Here is a 17,739-nt window from a genome sequence, read left to right on the forward strand (position 1 = left end):
GTATGACTACATATGTTTGTGTGTTCATATGTGTCTGTGTGTATTTGAATGTGTGTGTGTGTGTGTGTGTGTGTGTGTGTGTGTGTGTGTGTGTGTGTGTGTGTGTGTGTGTGTGTGTGTGTGTGTGTGTGTGTGTGTGTGTGAATATATAGACGGTGATCCGTAAGGGCGACGAGGCCATTCTGAAGGACAACTCCCAGCGGAGTAAGTGGTGTGTGACTGGACCAGGAGGGCTGAACATGACCGTGCCCTCCGTCTGTCTGCTGGTGCCGCCACCAAACCCTCTCAGCATCAGCCTGGCCAGCAAGTAAGACATGCATACTCAAACACATCACTCGCTCACTTACGCACACATATACACACATACACACAACAACACACATAAACACACACAAACACACACACACACACACACACATATGGGAAATACGTATATGCACACAAATGCAGACACAGTTTGTACACAAGCACACAGATGAAGAGGCCAATTCTTCACACAACTCTGGGCTTGTTTGCTTATAAGGCTAGCACACACGGATAAAAACACACTTGTATGCACACTTTCTTTGCTAACTTACAGGAACGAGCAGTACTATGAGGCGATCCAGTCCCTGTGGAATCAGTTCTACATCAACATCAAGAGCCTTATCTCCTGGCAGTACTGCATCCAGGACATCAGCCGCATTAGGAGCCTCACCATCACCATGGTAACTCATCTGCATCTGCTTCCTGTGGCACCTGTGATCATACACATGTAGCTCCGCTGTGGTGTGGTGCTGTGTTGGCTTAAGCTGATAATCATTCAAATTATCTGCTTAGATGTTCACCTTTATCCTTAGATATCTGCCCATACTCTCAAATGCTTAAGCACATATCCTCTCTGTCTCTCAATGGCTTTGAATTACTCAGTTAAGCATAAAGCAGACATTTAATAGTAATACTAATAGGTCAGATAGTTAAATGATTAAGCATCATACTTGTTTGTTTAAGTAGACCGGTTTACTTATCATTGTTTTTGGTAGACCACAAACTGGTCTCATGAATAAGCTAAAGCAATAAACTTAAAATAGGACTGTGTCACGTCTTAATGCCTGTGTGTGTGTGTGTGTGTGTGTTTGTGTGTGTGTGTGTGTGTGTGTGTGTGTGTGTGTGTGTGTGTGTGTGTGTGTGTGTGTGTGTATGTGTACGTGTGTGTGTACAGCTGTATCAGATGAGACCAGAGGAGTACCAGAAAATCATAATGAGCCTGGAGAGGCACTACCAGGAGTTCCGCCAGCACTGTCTAGGGTCGCAGATGTTCGTCGACGATGACAAGAGGAGCATCGAGTCTCAGTACACAAACGCCCAGCAGCATTACGACACACTGGTCACAGAGCTACCAGCTTACAGTGAGTACACACATGTATGCTTACTCACACACACACACGCGCGCACACACACACACACACACACACACACACACACACACACACACACACACACACACACACACACACACACACACACACACACACACACACACACACACACACACACACACACACACACACACACACACACACACACAGACTATGGCTTTGAATCCACACAACTACTTGTTTACAGTGACTTCATATAGGTATGCATACACACGGACACAAGAAAACACACACGGCCCTTTGTGAAATGTAGCCTACAGAGTGGGAAACAGGATTCATACAGATGGAACACTTCACATTGCTCAAAGCCTGCTAAAGTAAACCTTACTGTACACACACATATCCATCAAGCTAGCTGACTGGAGCCATTCTGCCTTTGAAAGACGAGTGTAAGGGTTTAAACCTGTAATTTTCACTGTAAATGAGTAGCATTCCTCAGATGAAACACAGTGAAGTATGATGGCTTTCTACCTCCCCTAATCCCCCTCCCCCTACACACCAAAACACATACAGGTGCTGTGAACCCTCAATTGTTACAAAACTGAATTAATCCCAACCATGGTACCAACATGTAATTATCTGTAATCTATAATCAATTTTTTACAAATGAACTTTTTTTGTCCTTTAAATATTCAGCATGAAAGGCTATTTGTACTGTAGAGAAATTAGCTGTGAAGGTAAGAGAGAGCAGCCTTCCCATAGGCCTTTATGAACTTCATGACTGAAATTGTGGCCTCGATCTCGCCAAACTTTGCAGTCTCTCAAGGTTGCTTTCTTTCTTTTGAACTGAAGACACTGTGCAGCACACATCAAATCAGATAGGTGTGTGGATGCCTTTGTATGTTTTAGAAAATGTGTGTCTAATGTGTAAAGAATAATTCCTCGGGGGTTATAATAATCCCTTCATTTATTTTAGTTTCATCTTTCAACTCCTGAGACAAAAATGGCTTTTCTTGTCTCTTAATTACACTAAATTACTACTTGAGAGCTTGCCATTTAAGATATTTGGCTTTCCTAAATGGTTGATTGATGTTGACTGACTAGTTGAATCTGTTGAAATTTTGTTAATCTTTCCTCCTTAGGTGCACAGCAGCAGCAACAACAGCAGCAACATCAACAACAACAACAACAACAACAACAACAACAACAGCAGCATCTACAACAGCAGCAGCAGAGTGTTAGGAAGCAGGAAGTCAAGGTTGTAAAGCAGGAAGTGATAAAGGAAGTAAGAAAGGAAGTGAAGAAGCCTGTGCAGTCAAAGGTTGTGATCTCTGTCAGCTCTACCCTTCTGAGTGATCTGAGTGCCCTCCGACTGAGGCTGGAGGGGGCAGAGTCCCAACTCACCCAGTACCTGCACATTCCAGTGGGAAAGACATGCAGTGCACACCTCACACAACTGCAGGTACACACCCAAACACACACAGCTAGGGAACCATACATGCATATGTGTATACTTCATATGCACATACACTCTCAATTATGTTTCCAAATTCTGATACTCATGATGTTATCTTTTGACACACTTTACCTATATGATGTGCTTGCGCATGTATATGTATAATTGTGTGTGTGTGTGTGTAGGGAGTGCAGCGCGAGATAGACGGGGTGCGAGCAGAGTACGAACGCTTGAAGCAGCTGATCCTCCAGCAGTTGCAGGGGATATCTGACGCAGACAAAGCCCAGTTCCTTCGCTCTGAGCTGGGCCACATCAATCAGCGAATCAGCCTGCTGGAGGGATTCTCCAAAGCCTATCTTGAGAGGTATACATGCACTTGCGTACAGCATACATAACACACAAACACACACACACACACACACACACACACACACACACACACACACACACACACACTGACTCACTCAGAAGTCTTACTCTTCGTGTCTAAATTAGATACTCAGCATGAATATCTCCCTATCTATATTCCCCTGTTCCTCACTCTCTCTCTTCCTGTCCCTCTCTCTTCCAACTTTCATCTCATTCACTCTATACCTCTCTTTGGTTCCCCCCTCTGCTCAGGTGTGGGGCGGTGTGTTCCCTGCAGCAGCTGGAGCAGCAGGTGGAGGATATAGTGAAGGTGTACGAGGCCCGCCTGACGGAGAGAGAGACCACCAGCCTGGAGCCCTCCATTGTTCAGGAGGACAGCAGAGCCCTGCAGGTAACACCTCCAGCACCAAACCACCACTTTAATGTTGTTGTAACATCACATCCAGGTTACAGGAAGGCTGTTTTAATATGGTGTGTAATTTAGAGTAAAAGCATTACATTTAATGCTGTGTGTGTTAGTATTTTGATGTTTTGATGCGTAATAGTCATTCGATTGTAAATGGCAAAGGTGCAAAAGTCTGAACAGCTGTGCTTACATTGCGATCTGATAATCTTTACTAATAATTATAGGCCTTTATATTATATGTTGTTATTTGTGTCATGCCATGTCATCTATGTAATTTGCGTGTGTGTTATATTGTGTTAAGTGATTTATTATTGTCTTGATGTTCAGGCCATGCAGGCAGAGCTTCGGGAGAAGGTTGAGCACTCAGTGTTGAGTGCCATGGAAGCACAGCTCACAAAAGCCCAGCAGCTGAATGACCAGGTGGACCATGCTTTCCACAAGTGTGACATCGAACTGTGCCAACATGCCGAGCTGGTTGGGCAGCTCTCAGACCGCTGGCTCCGTATCAGGAACCAGATAAACACCAGGCAAGACACTCCTCTCTCTCTGTGGCTTCATCACTCCGACTCTCATCATAGCCCTCTACCATCAGCCATGTATCTGAACCTCTGTCCTCTCTACGTATCATCATCACTATGTCTCCCTCTCTCTCTCTCTCTCTCTCTCTCTCTCTCTCTCTTAACCCATTCCTTAATCACATGTCGTACTTCTAAGAGTCCTATCTCTCTCAGATATCCAACTCCAGCAGAATCAGTCTCCTTCAGTTCTCCTTCAATACTATCTGACTATCGGTGTATGTATCCGTTCATTTTTGTGGGGTATGCCTAAATATTTTCCTCTACCTCCTCCCTAGGGTGATGGATCTGGACTCCTACCTGGTTCTGCTTCAGCGGTACCTGAAGTCAAGCTCTGGCCTAAGTGACTGGATAGACGACACCAGACAGCGTCTTGACACCATGCGCGCCACCAAGACGGACGACATCGCCGTCCTGACAAAGCACCACAGCAAGCAGAAGGTGAAACAACCGCCAGTCGCTCTTCGCAGTTCTCTGCTCACTGTGATTAATGTGTCAGCGTTTGATAGTTTGTGTTTAATCATTGTCTGTGTGTTTGTCTGACAAAAGGAGCTGAATTCTAAGATTGTGGGGAAGAGAGAGTCTGTGGAATGTGTGCAGAGGGACGCTGACAACCTGGTCAATGCCATCAAGGTATAAGACACGTAATGTGTCTGCAAATGCAGTATTTGAGTTTGAGACAGTATTGTGGACTGTGACAATAAGTATGTCAATGTGTGTCTGTGTTTCCACAGGACTATGAGCTGCAGCTGGCCTCCTACAGTGCAGGCCTGGAGACTCTACTGAACATCCCCATTAAGAGAACCCTACTCCAGTCCCCATCACTCACGGTCACACAGGAGGTACACGTGCTGATACACGTCCACTGTCTCTCTCTCTCACACACATACACACACACACACACACTCTTTCCCACCCTTAGAAACAATTCATTTACAGTTTTACAGGAAGTACCCAGTCATGGTGTCATATGGGAGGTGTTGTCTCAATGTCTAATTTTCAGCAGGAAGAACACCCAGGACGCAGCCCTTGTCTTAGGTTTTTTCTTTTCCTTCCCTGTCAGGTTTCCACCCTGCAGATACGCTACATGGAGCTGCTCACCAGCTCGTCTGACTACTACAAACACCTGGGATATATGCTGAAGAACCTGGAGGAACTGAAGGTACCAATCCACACAAAAAGACATACACACACACACACACACACACACACACACACACACACACACACACACACACACACACACACACACACACACACACACACACACACACACACACACACGTGCCCCCCCACACACAAAATGCTACATGACCTCAAAATCCTTTGTGACCTTTCCTGTGACCCCCTCCCCCAGCTTCGTGGCACTCGGATCGAACTCTTTGAGGAGGAGCTAATCAGACTGAGGGAGGAGCTAGCGTCACGTGCCGATGAGAGCCAGCACCTTCAGGAGGCCAACAGGATACGTGAGGAGGAGCTGATGCGCTCCCAGGACCAGCTCCTCTCCATGGAGGAGTCCAAGAGAAGTCAGACCCTCCTAGGCTCCTCCCAGGACCACCTGAATGAGCTGCTGGCCCAGTTGCAGTCCCTGGAGCTCCGGCTGGAGGAGGAGGCACGCCTGCGACGGCTGGCAGACGAGCGCTACGGCGGGCTGCAGGAGGAGCTGGATGAGGAGGCACAGAGGAGCAAGCGAAAGCTGGAGGAGGCCAGGAAGACCCGGATGGAGCTGGAGAACAGCATGGCAGACAGGGACAGGGAGGCGCAACGCCTGCGGGTCAAGCTCCAGGAAGAGGCGCAAAGAGCCCAGGAGGCAGAGCGAGAGCTGAGGGAGGCGCAGGAGCGACACAGCTCAGACCTCAAGGAGGTGCAGGAAAGTTACGAGTCACGCATCAGCGTCACCCAGACCAATGTGCTCCTCCTACAGCAGCAGAGGGAGGAGCAGGAGCATCAGCAGGCAAGGAGCAATGAGGTGCAAGACGAGGCACAGAGGCTGCGGCAGGCTCTGGCTGAAGAGCAGGAGCGCCGCAGGAAGGTTGAGGAGGAAATGCAGCAGCAGAAGAAAGCGGCCCAGGAGGAGCAAGGCAAGCGGCGGCGTGTGGAGGCACAGCTGGAGCAGAGCACCCTGACGGTGCAGGAGTACACCGCCACACTCACCGCCCTGCAGAGGAGCCAGGAGGAGGCTGCCGCCGAGCTCAAACAGGCCTGGGATGAGGCGAGGGCCCGCCACGAGGACCTAGAACGCCTGCAGAGGGAGCAGATCATCTCCTCGGAGCTGGCAGACACCTTGCAAGAGGAGCTGAGGGCACTCAGGCTGCAGCTCACCCAAAAGGAGGCGCGAACCAAAGACGAGAACCAGCGACTCGAAGATCTCCAGCGCATCCTGGAGGAGAAGGCCCGGCTGCTGAACGAGAGGCTGGCAGAGATCCAGCGCCTCCAGGTCCTCACAGAGGAGCTCACCAAAGAGCGCCTGCAACTGGAAGAGGAGGTCAGGGCCTTGCGCATACAGCAAGGAGAGATGAGGAAGGGCTGGGAGCAGGAGCAGGAGGCCCAGATCAGCGCACTCACACTGCAGATGCAGAACAACCAGAAGCTCTGCCAGGAGCAGCAGCGCCTCCTCAAGGAGAACTCGGTGGAGCGAGACAAACTCAGAGAGGAGGTTGAGAGGCTGCGGAAGCAAGTCAGTGTGGTATGTACAACCAGAGTCATACAGGCCAATGTGAGCGTTTGGTTTCATGGGCAAGCAGATTTACACATACCAATGCGAGCCTGCTAATGGATTGATTTACTAGCTTGATTTTGTGCAGTGGTTTTCATCCCTGAAACTCTGACTTATCTATTATAGGTCATGACATCTTATTGTCAGCCACTGGGTGTGGTGTGACTGTCAGTGACTGTCTCAACCTCAAGGCACAGAGTAACTCTTGCCTCATGGCTAAAAGTGATGGCTTTTTAATTAGCACGTTGGGCTATGACGTGCAGTGCACACTCAGCACTATATTCTGGCATGCAGGCGCTTGGTAGAATGTTCCAGCTGAGTCTGTAGCTCACAACACAACCCTGTGAAATGTAGAGTGGGTATGCGAGGATCTGATGTAAGCGTTTGCTAGGTCCCAGACCTGCAGAGAGCAGGGGTCAGAAGTCCTATAGTACTATAGCACTATTAGAGTGTCTTATGGCACTGCCGCTTTTGTCTTCATATTAATACCAAGGTCACCTTAAACTTAAGTAGCTCAGGCCTTTGAACTGTCATTGGAAAATACTGCTTGTAATGTCATGAAATGACATGAAATGAATGTGTAGGGGTTGGTTCCGTGATAATTCAGTCCAAATGACCATCTACTTGATACAACAGTTTCTTTCACAGGTACTTGCATGCCTTCAGGTCTGCTAAAATGTTTGTGTCTTTTGTTGGTATCACTGACTGTTCTTCATTCTCTTTAGAATACTCTGCGGATGGTGAACATGATGACAGAGAATTAAAGAGATCATGTTTTTTGTCCCATCCCATGATCTAAATTTTGTCTCATTGCTCCTTTTCCTCTTGCTCTCTCCTCACTCCCTCTTACCTTAATAGACATCTGCGGAGCTGCAGCGGTCTGAGAATGAGTGCGCTGAGGTCCGGGCCAAGCGGGAGGCCCTGGAGAGACGCCTGAAGGAGCTGGAGGAGGAGCTGAAGCGCCTGCGTGCCTCTCTGGAGGAGGCACAGAGGCTGCACCAGAAGCTCCAGCAGCAGCTAGAGACCCTCAAGCGAGAGCTGGCCACCCGTGAGGCGGAGACCAAGCGTGGGCAGGTGGAGAGAAGCGAGCTCCTGCTGCGCATCAAGAAGATGGAGGAAAGGCCTCTCCACGACCCTTCCACCTTGATGTTCCAGGGCGTGTGTGCTCAAGTCAGTGCCCAACAGCTGCGTGACTGTGGCCTGCTTCGGCAGCCGACGCTCGACCAGCTGCTGAAAGACGAGCGCAGTGTGAACGAAGTGGATGCCCAGCTGCAGCCAGCGCTGCGTGGAGCGAGGGTCATCGCAGGGATGGCAGCAGGACCAAAGGGCAAGATGACCCTGGCAGAGGCCCTCAAGCAGAAGCTACTGTCGCGCGAGAGCGCTCTACGTCTGCTAGAGGCCCAGGCAGCCACAGGTGGGCTGATTGACCCCTCCGACCCCCATCGGCGAAGGCGCGTGGACGAAGGACAGGCCTCTGGGCTGGTGCCGCGTTGCTCACTTGATCGTCTGCTGGAAGCCGAGTCTGCTTGCTTGGGCATACGTGACCCAGGGACCAACAAGCGCCTAGGAGTGGGTCAGGCTTACAGACGGGGACTGAGGGATGAGGTTGTGACCCTGCAGCTGCTGCAGGCCCAGGAGGCAGTAGGGGGCGTGCTGGACCCAAACCTCAGCGTCTTCCTCTCGAGGGACTTGGCCACGGACCGCAGCCTATTGGACGTAGAGATGTACACCACCCTGAACATGAAACCCACTTCCTACCTGGACCCGCTCACCCAGCGCCCTTGCACCTACACCACACTGCAAGAGATGTGCACCACCGACCCCTCCACCGGCCTGCTGTTGCTGCCGCCTCCAAAGGCAGTGCTGACTGTGCCTGGTCTCAGAGCTGATGTACCCGTGTGGGAACTGGTAGGTGTAGGTCTGCTAGAGCCCGAGGACCTGGAGCATCTGCTGAACGGCCGTCTGAGCCTAGATGACATCAAGCTGCGTCTGCGCGCCTACCTGCGCGAGTGCGGCTGCATTGCAGGTGTGCAGGAGCAGCCGAGTGGACGCAGCCTGACGCTGCAAGAGGCCCTGCAAGCAGGGCTGCTGAGTAAAGAAGTGGCCCTGGAGCTCCTGGAGGGTCAGACCGCATGTGGATTCGTCATCGACCCACGTGAGGGCCATGGTTTTACAGTACAGGAAGCTCACAGCAAGGGACTCGTAGGGGCAGAGTTTAAAGAGGCCCTGCTCAAAGCTGAAAAGGCTGTGACTGGCTACAGCCAGCCTGGGGGTGAGCCTGTGCTCAGCCTGTCGCAGGCCCTGCAGCGTGGGTTGGTGGAGAGGAGCTATGGTCTACGTCTGTTGGGGGCTCAGCTGGGCAGCGGCGGCATTGTCGACCCCTGGCTGAGCATCCGCATCCCCCCAGATACAGCCGTCCAGCGCGGCCTGCTGACCCAGGTCCTCCGCGAGACACTTGAGGTTCAAGGGGGTGCCAACGGGGACTTCATAGACCCTAACAACAGTCAGGTGAAGCTCAGCTACAGCCAGCTGATGCAGCGCTGTAGCAAGGACCCGAAGACTGGGCAGTTGCTTCTGCCTTCCTTGCGCCCTCTCCGCGACCCCTCCACCCTGATGTTCCAGGGAGTGTGCGCTCAGGTCAGTGCCCAACAGCTGCGTGACTGTGGCCTGCTTGGGCAGCCGACGCTCGACCAGCTGCTGAAGGACGAGTGCAGTGTGGACGAAGTGGATGCCCAGCTGCAACCCGCGCTGCGCGGAGCGAGGGTCATCGCAGGGATGGCAGCAGGACCAAAGGGCAAGATGACCCTGGCAGAGGCCCTCAAGCAGAAGCTACTGTCGCGCGAGAGCGCTCTACGTCTGCTAGAGGCCCAGGCAGCCACGGGTGGGCTGATTGACCCCTCCGACCCCCATCGGCGAAGGCGCGTGGACGAAGGACAGGCCTCTGGGATGTTGCCGCGTTGCTCACGTGATCGTCTGCTGGAAGCTCAGTCTGCCTGCTTGGGCATACGTGACCCAGGGACCAACAAGCGCCTGGGAGTGGGTCAGGCTTACAGACGGGGACTGAGGGATGAGGTCGTGACCCTGCAGCTGCTGCAGGCCCAGGAGGCAGTAGGGGGCGTGCTGGACCCAAACCTCAGCGTCCTCCTCCCACGGGACTTGGCAACCGACCGCAGCCTATTGGACGTGGAGATGTACACCACCCTGAACATGAAACCCACTTCCTACCTGGACCCGCTCACCCAGCGCCCTTGCACCTACTCCACACTGCAAGAGATGTGCACCACCGACCCCTCCACCGGCCTGCTGTTGCTGCCGCCTCCAAAGGCAGTGCTGACTGTGCCTGGTCTCAGAGCTGATGTTCCCGTGTGGGAACTGGTAGGTGTAGGTCTGCTGGAGCCCGAGGACCTGGAGCATCTACTGAACGGCCGTCTGAGCCTAGAGGACATCAAGCTGCGTCTGCGCGCCTACCTGCGCGAGTGCGGCTGCATTGCAGGTGTGCAGGAGCAGCCGAGTGGACGCAGCCTGACGCTGCAAGAGGCCCTGCAAGCAGGGCTGCTGAGTAAAGAAGTGGCCCTGGAGCTCCTGGAGGGTCAGACTGCATGTGGATTCGTCATCGACCCACGTGAGGGCCATGGTTTTACAGTACAGGAAGCTCACAGCAAGGGACTCGTAGGGGCAGAGTTTAAAGAGGCCCTGCTCAAAGCTGAAAAGGCTGTGACTGGCTACAGCCAGCCTGGGGATGAGCCTGTGCTCAGCCTGTCGCAGGCCCTGCAGCGTGGGTTGGTGGAGAGGAGCTATGGTCTACGTCTGTTGGGGGCTCAGCTGGGCAGCGGCGGCATTGTCGACCCCTGGCTGAGCATCCGCATCCCCCCAGATACAGCCGTCCAGCGCGGCCTGCTGACCCAGGTCCTCCGCGAGACACTTGAGGTTCAAGGGGGTGCCAACGGGGACTTCATAGACCCTAACAACAGTCAGGTGAATCTCAGCTACACCAAGCTGATGCAGCGCTGTAGCAAGGACCCGGAGACTGGGCAGTTGCTTCTGCCTTCCTTGCGCCCTCTCCGCGACCCCTCCACCCTGATGTTCCAGGGAGTGTGCGCTCAGGTCAGTGCCCAACAGCTGCGTGACTGTGGCCTGCTTGGTCAGCCGACGCTCGACCAGCTGCTGAAGGACGAGTGCAGTGTGGAAGAAGTGGATGCCCAGCTGCAGCCCGTGCTGCGTGGAGCGAGGGTCATCGCAGGGATGGCAGCAGGACCAAAGGGCAAGATGACCCTGGCAGAGGCCCTCAAGCAGAAGCTACTGTCGCGCGAGAGCGCTCTACGTCTGCTAGAGGCCCAGGCAGCCACGGGTGGGCTGATTGACCCCTCCGACCCCCATCTGCGAAGGCGCGTGGACGAAGGACAGGCCTCTGGGATGGTGCCGCGTTGCTCACGTGATCGTCTGCTGGAAGCTGAGTCTGCTTGCTTGGGCATACGTGACCCAGGGACCAACAAGCGCCTCGGAGTGGGTCAGGCTTACAGACGGGGACTGAGGGATGAGGTCGTGACCCTGCAGCTGCTGCAGGCCCAGGAGGCAGTAGGGGGCGTGCTGGACCCAAACCTCAGCGTCCTCCTCCCACGGGACTTGGCAACCGACCGCAGCCTATTGGACGTGGAGATGTACACCAGCCTGAACATGAAACCCACTTCCTACCTGGACCCGCTCACCCAGCGCCCTTGCACCTACTCCACACTGCAAGAGATGTGCACCACCGACCCCTCCACTGGCCTGCTGTTGCTGCCGCCTCCAAAGGCAGTGCTGACTGTGCCTGGTCTCAGAGCTGATGTTCCCGTGTGGGAACTGGTAGGTGTAGGTCTGCTGGAGCCCGAGGACCTGGAGCATCTGCTGAACGGCCGTTTGAGCCTAGAGGACATCAAGCTGCGTCTGCGCGCCTACCTGCGCGAGTGCGGCTGCATTGCAGGTGTGCAGGAGCAGCCGAGTGGACGCAGCCTGACGCTGCAAGAGGCCCTGCAAGCGGGGCTGCTGAGTAAAGAAGTGGCCCTGGAGCTCCTGGAGGGTCAGACTGCATGCGGATTCGTCATGGACCCACGTGAGGGCCATGGTTTTACAGTACAGGAAGCTCACAGCAAGGGACTTGTAGGGGCCGAGTTTAAAGAGGCCCTGCTCAAAGCTGAAAAGGCTGTGACTGGCTACAGCCAGCCTGGAGGTGAGCCCGTGCTCAGCCTGTCGCAGGCCCTGCAGTGTGGGTTGGTGGAGAGGAGCTATGGTCTACGTCTGTTGGGGGCTCAGCTGGGCAGCGGCGGCATTGTCGACCCCTGGCTGAGCATCCGCATCCCCCCAGATACAACCGTCCAGCGCGGCCTGCTGACCCAGGTCCTCCGCGAGACACTTGAGGTTCAAGGGGGTGCCAACGGGGACTTCATAGACCCTAACAACAGTCAGGTGAAGCTCAGCTACACCAAGCTGATGCAGCGCTGTAGCAAGGACCCGGAGACTGGGCAGTTGCTTCTGCCTTCCTTGCGCCCTCTCCGCGACCCCTCCACCCTGATGTTCCAGGGAGTGTGCGCTCAGGTCAGTGCCCAACAGCTGCGTGACTGTGGCCTGCTTGGTCAGCCGACGCTCGACCAGCTGCTGAAGGACGAGTGCAGTGTGGACGAAGTGGATGCCCAGCTGCAGCCCGTGCTGCGCGGAGCGAGGGTCATTGCAGGGATGGCAGCAGGACCAAAGGGCAAGATGACCCTGGCAGAGGCCCTCAAGCAGAAGCTACTGTCGCGCGAGAGCGCTCTACGTCTGCTAGAGGCCCAGGCAGCCACAGGTGGGCTGATTGACCCCTCCGACCCCCATCGGCGAAGGCGCGTTGACGAAGGACAGGCCTCTGGGATGGTGCCGCGTTGCTCACGTGATCGTCTGCTGGAAGCTGAGTCTGCTTGCTTGGGCATACGTGACCCAGGGACCAACAAGCGCCTCGGAGTGGGTCAGGCTTACAGACGGGGACTGAGGGATGAGGTCGTGACCCTGCAGCTGCTGCAGGCCCAGGAGGCAGTAGGGGGCGTGCTGGACCCAAACCTCAGCGTCCTCCTCCCGCGGGACTTGGCCAAGGACCGCAGCCTATTGGACGTGGAGATGTACACCAGCCTGAACATGAAACCCACTTCCTACCTGGACCCGCTCACCCAGCGCCCTTGCACCTACTCCACACTGCAAGAGATGTGCACCACCGACCCCTCCACTGGCCTGCTGTTGCTGCCGCCTCCAAAGGCAGTGCTGACTGTGCCTGGTCTCAGAGCTGATGTTCCCGTGTGGGAACTGGTAGGTGTAGGTCTGCTGGAGCCCGAGGACCTGGAGCATCTGCTGACCGGCCGTCTGAGCCTAGAGGACATCAAGCTGCGTCTGCGCGCCTACCTGCGCGAGTGCGGCTGCATTGCAGGTGTGCAGGAGCAGCCGAGTGGACGCAGCCTCACACTGCACGAGGCCCTGCAAGCGGGGCTGCTGAGTAAAGAAGTGGCCCTTGAGCTCCTGGAGGGTCAGACTGCATGCGGATTCGTCATGAACCCACGTGAGGGCCATGGTTTTACAGTACAGGAAGCTCACAGCAAGGGACTTGTAGGGGACGAGTTTAAAGAGGCTCTGCTCAAAGCTGAAAAGGCTGTGACTGGCTACAGCCAGCCTGGAGGTGAGCCCGTGCTCAGCCTGTCGCAGGCCCTGCAGTGTGGGTTGGTGGAGAGGAGCTATGGTCTACGTCTGTTGGGGGCTCAGCTGGGCAGCGGCGGCATTGTCGACCCATGGCTGAGCATCCGCGTCCCCCCAGATACAGCTATCCAGCGCGGCCTGCTGACCCAGGTCCTCCACGAGACACTTGAGGTTCAAGGGGGTGCCAACGGGGGCTTCATAGACACCAACAACAGTCATGCGAAGCTCAGCTACACCCAGCTGATGCAGCGCTGTAGCAAGGACCCGAAGACTGGGCAGTTGCTTCTGCCTGCCTTGCGCCCTCTCCGCGACCCCTCCTCCCTGATGTTCCAGGGCATGTGTGCTCAAGTCAGTGCCAAACAGCTGCGTGACTGTGGCCTGCTTGGGCAGCCGACGCTCGACCAGCTGCTGAAGGACGAGTGCAGTGTGAACGAAGTGGATGCCCAGCTGCAGCCCGTGCTGCGCGGAGCGAGGGTCATCGCAGGGATGGCAGCAGGACCAAAGGGCAAGATGACCCTGGCAGAGGCCCTCAAGCAGACGCTACTGTCGCGCGAGAGCGCTCTACGTCTGCTAGAGGCCCAGGCAGCCACAGGTGGGCTGATTGACCCCTCCGACCCCCATCGGCGAAGGCGCGTTGACGAAGGACAGGCCTCTGGGATGGTGCCGCGTTGCTCACGTGATCGTCTGCTGGAAGCTGAGTCTGCTTGCTTGGGCATACGTGACCCAGGGACCAACAAGCGCCTCGGAGTGGGTCAGGCTTACAGACGGGGACTGAGGGATGAGGTCGTGACCCTGCAGCTGCTGCAGGCCCAGGAGGCAGTAGGGGGCGTGCTGGACCCAAACCTCAGCGTCCTCCTCCCGCGGGACTTGGCCACGGACCGCAGCCTATTGGACGTGGAGATGTACACCAGCCTGAACACGAAACCCACTTCCTACCTGGACCCGCTCACCCAGCGCCCTTGCACCTACACCACACTGCAAGAGATGTGCACCACCGACCCCTCCACTGGCCTGCTGTTGCTGCCGCCTCCAAAGGCAGTGCTGACTGTGCCTGGTCTCAGAGCTGATGTTCCCGTGTGGGAACTGGTAGGTGTAGGTCTGCTGGAGCCCGAGGACCTGGAGCATCTACTGAACGGCCGTCTGAGCCTAGATGACATCAAGCTGCGTCTGCGTGCCTACCTGCGCGAGTGCGGCTGCATTGCAGGTGTGCAGGAGCAGCCGAGTGGACGCAGCCTCACACTGCACGAGGCCCTGCAAGCGGGGCTGCTGAGTAAAGAAGTGGCCCTGGAGCTACTGGAGGGTCAGACTGCATGCGGATTCATCATGGACCCGCGTGAGGGCCATGGTTTTACAGTACAGGAAGCTCACAGCAAGGGACTTGTAGGGGCCGAGTTTAAAGAGGCTCTGCTCAAAGCTGAAAAGGCTTTGACTGGCTACAGCCAGCCTGGAGGTGAGCCCGTGCTCAGCCTGTCGCAGGCCCTGCAGTGTGGGTTGGTGGAGAGGAGCTATGGTCTACGTCTGTTGGGGGCTCAGCTGGGCAGCGGCGGCATTGTCGACCCCTGGCTGAGCATCCGCATCCCCCCAGATACAGCCGTCCGGCGCGGCCTGCTGACCCAGGACCTCCGCGAGACACTTGAGGTTCAAGGGGGTGCCAACGGGGGCTTCATAGACACCAACAACAGTCAAGCGAAGCTCAGCTACACCCAGCTGATGCAGCGCTGTAGCAAGGACCCGAAGACTGGGCAGCTCCTTCTGCCTGCCACTGTGCCCACCAGCCAGAAGAACACAGTTAGGAAGAGGAGGGTGGTGATCGTCGACCCCGACAGTGGCCGTGAGATGACTGTTAAGCAAGCGTATGAGGCGAAGCTCATTGACTACGAGACGTTTGTGGAGCTCTCGCTGCAGGAGTGCGAGTGGGAGGAGATCACCATCACGGCTGCGGACGGCTCCAAGAGGCTGGTCATCATGGACCGGACCCAGGGCGTGGAGTATGACGTGCAGGAGCTGCTTAAGCAGGGCGTAGTCAGACAGGCTCAGCTGGATCAGTACCGTGCTGGGAGTCTAACTCTAGCGCAGCTAATGGAAATTATCTCTAAAGGCACAAAGAACCTCAAGTCAACACCTGGTTTGAAGGCCTCCACACAGACCTCCACCTCCTCCGACTCCTCTGGCACCAGGTCTTCAGCTGCCTCCACATCCTCCTCTAGCCACACAGCAAAGTCATCTGGTGCCTCCGCTGCCTCTGCTGCCTCGGCATCTGCCACTTCCACCTCTCCTCATACTTCCTCCAAAACATGCGTCAAATCTCAAAGCGTGGCGACGTCCTCAGTCATCATCAGCAGTAGCAGTAGTAGTGGCTCCATATCCAGAGAGCAGGCCCCACTTTCCCCCAGTAGCCTTGGTCGCGTCACCAGCATGTCTGTCAACCTGGCGTCACCCGTAGCGACCACGGGTGAGCGAAACCCGGTGGGGGCCATCTTTGACTCCCACAATCTGGAGAAGGTGAGTGTGACCGAGGCCATGAGCCGCCGCCTGGTGGATAACTTCACAGGGCAGCGCCTCCTGGAGGCCCAGGCGTGCACTGGCGGCCTGGTGTGCCCCAAGTCTGGCCGCCGTCTTTCCCTGCAGGAAGCCCAGCGCATGGGCCTTGTCGATACGGACATGGCCACCCGCCTTCGCCCCGCACAGAAGGCCTACGTGGGCTTTAACGAGCCCAGCCAGGGTGGGCGCCGCCTCTCGGTGCCAGAGGCCGTGAAGGAGCGGTGGCTGCCGCACGAGGCCGGCAATCGCTTCATGGAGTTTCAGCAGGCCACGGGAGGCCTGTGGGACCCGCAGGAGGGGTGCCGACGGAGCCTGGAGGAGGCGCAGGCCCAGGGCTGGGTGAACGCCCGATCCGCCCGGAAGCTGGCCGACACACGGCAGCACACCCGCTGCCTCACCTGCCCGCGCTCCAGCCTTAAGCTGTCCTACGTCGAGGCCTTGGAGCACTGCCTGCTGGAGGAGACCACTGGCATCATGATGCTCCCTGCTGCGCACACCACCTCCAACCCAGGGTCAAGGTCGGGGTCACTCACAGGATCGTGCTCAGGGTCACGCTCAGGGTCACGCAGGAACAGCGTTGACCTCCCTTCCTCTTCATCCATATACACCAGCTTTAGTTACAGCTCCAGCTCCTATACGAGTGGCCCCTGAAAATTGTGGTGATTTTGAGTTAAATAAAGTCAACAGCAAACTATGCAGAAGTTCCATCGCAAAATCCTGGGACTGATATAGATTTACCTGCATTCACGCACACACACACAGACACACACACATCATTATCACACATTCGGATTAATAATGTATGCAAATGCACATACACACACATTACACACATATTAGAGAGGTTTAGTGCAACCATAAGCACTCATATGAACAAATAAACAAATTCACTGCCCTGCACACACATACACACACACACACACACCATGAGGCCTTACAAAATGAAAATGTGTGTAATGTAATGGGCAGGGGGAATTTCACATTGTTGGCCTTATTTGGTTAGAGCCTATTTAAACTGCTAGCCTAACTGTAATTAACAGCCAGTCTCGGCCAAAGCATTGTGGCCTTTAACACAATGGTAAAGTGCACTTCTACATTTGCTTCAGTATATTATATTATGGGTCATGATCTTCTGCACACAGGCGCCTGGTTACCCAGTGTGTTAGCTGGAGGAGGTCAGCATGTGGTGAATGGGAGTGTGGGGCCTCGTTCAGTGTCTATCTGCAGTAACCTGATATGAGAGAAATCCAGTATTGTTCATGGTATAAATCTCTATTCACCTTTTTTCCAACACTGTGTTTGCAGTGAACTGTGTGGGTGTGTGCTTGGGAACATTTAGGTGTCCTATGTCTGATTAGGACGATGATGAGTGCAATGCATTATTTGGGCTGGTGAAGAACTCTGGTGCTGATTGTGTTCATCTCTCTTCCTGCAATAACCTCATGGCAGTGCATGTTAACTATGCCATTTACTTTAGTTACTTTTCACTTTTAGACATTTACATTTAGTCATTAAGCAGACGCTTTTTTCCAAAGCGACTTACAAGGGAGACAACAGTCAAGCTAAGAGCAATAAAACCTGGTGTAACAATAAATACTGCTTTTTTTTTTTAAGCTTCCACTATTAAT

At 54.8% G+C, this 17,739-nt stretch overlaps 1 protein-coding gene across 1 annotated transcript in view; it reads left to right on the top strand.

Moving 5' to 3' along the window:
* Positions 1-17,436, top strand: part of dspb (desmoplakin b) — a gene marked incomplete at its 5' end in the record, with an annotated part of 28,093 nt that extends 10,657 nt beyond the window's left edge. Inside the window, 14 exons of the mRNA XM_080832621.1 lie at positions 153-307; positions 581-707; positions 1,202-1,388; positions 2,501-2,820; positions 3,000-3,178; positions 3,436-3,574; positions 3,917-4,116; positions 4,443-4,605; positions 4,714-4,797; positions 4,899-5,006; positions 5,228-5,326; positions 5,522-6,850; positions 7,739-8,050; positions 13,850-17,436. Of these exons, the coding sequence (XP_080688747.1) occupies positions 153-307; positions 581-707; positions 1,202-1,388; positions 2,501-2,820; positions 3,000-3,178; positions 3,436-3,574; positions 3,917-4,116; positions 4,443-4,605; positions 4,714-4,797; positions 4,899-5,006; positions 5,228-5,326; positions 5,522-6,850; positions 7,739-8,050; positions 13,850-16,762 (6,315 nt within the window). The 3' untranslated portion in view covers positions 16,763-17,436. The remainder of the gene's footprint in view (positions 1-152; positions 308-580; positions 708-1,201; positions 1,389-2,500; positions 2,821-2,999; positions 3,179-3,435; positions 3,575-3,916; positions 4,117-4,442; positions 4,606-4,713; positions 4,798-4,898; positions 5,007-5,227; positions 5,327-5,521; positions 6,851-7,738; positions 8,051-13,849) is intronic.
* Positions 17,437-17,739: the final 303 nt, after the last annotated feature.

This window comes from Sprattus sprattus (genome assembly GCF_963457725.1).
Source record: "Sprattus sprattus genome assembly, chromosome: 2".
NCBI lineage: Eukaryota > Metazoa > Chordata > Actinopteri > Clupeiformes > Clupeidae > Sprattus > Sprattus sprattus.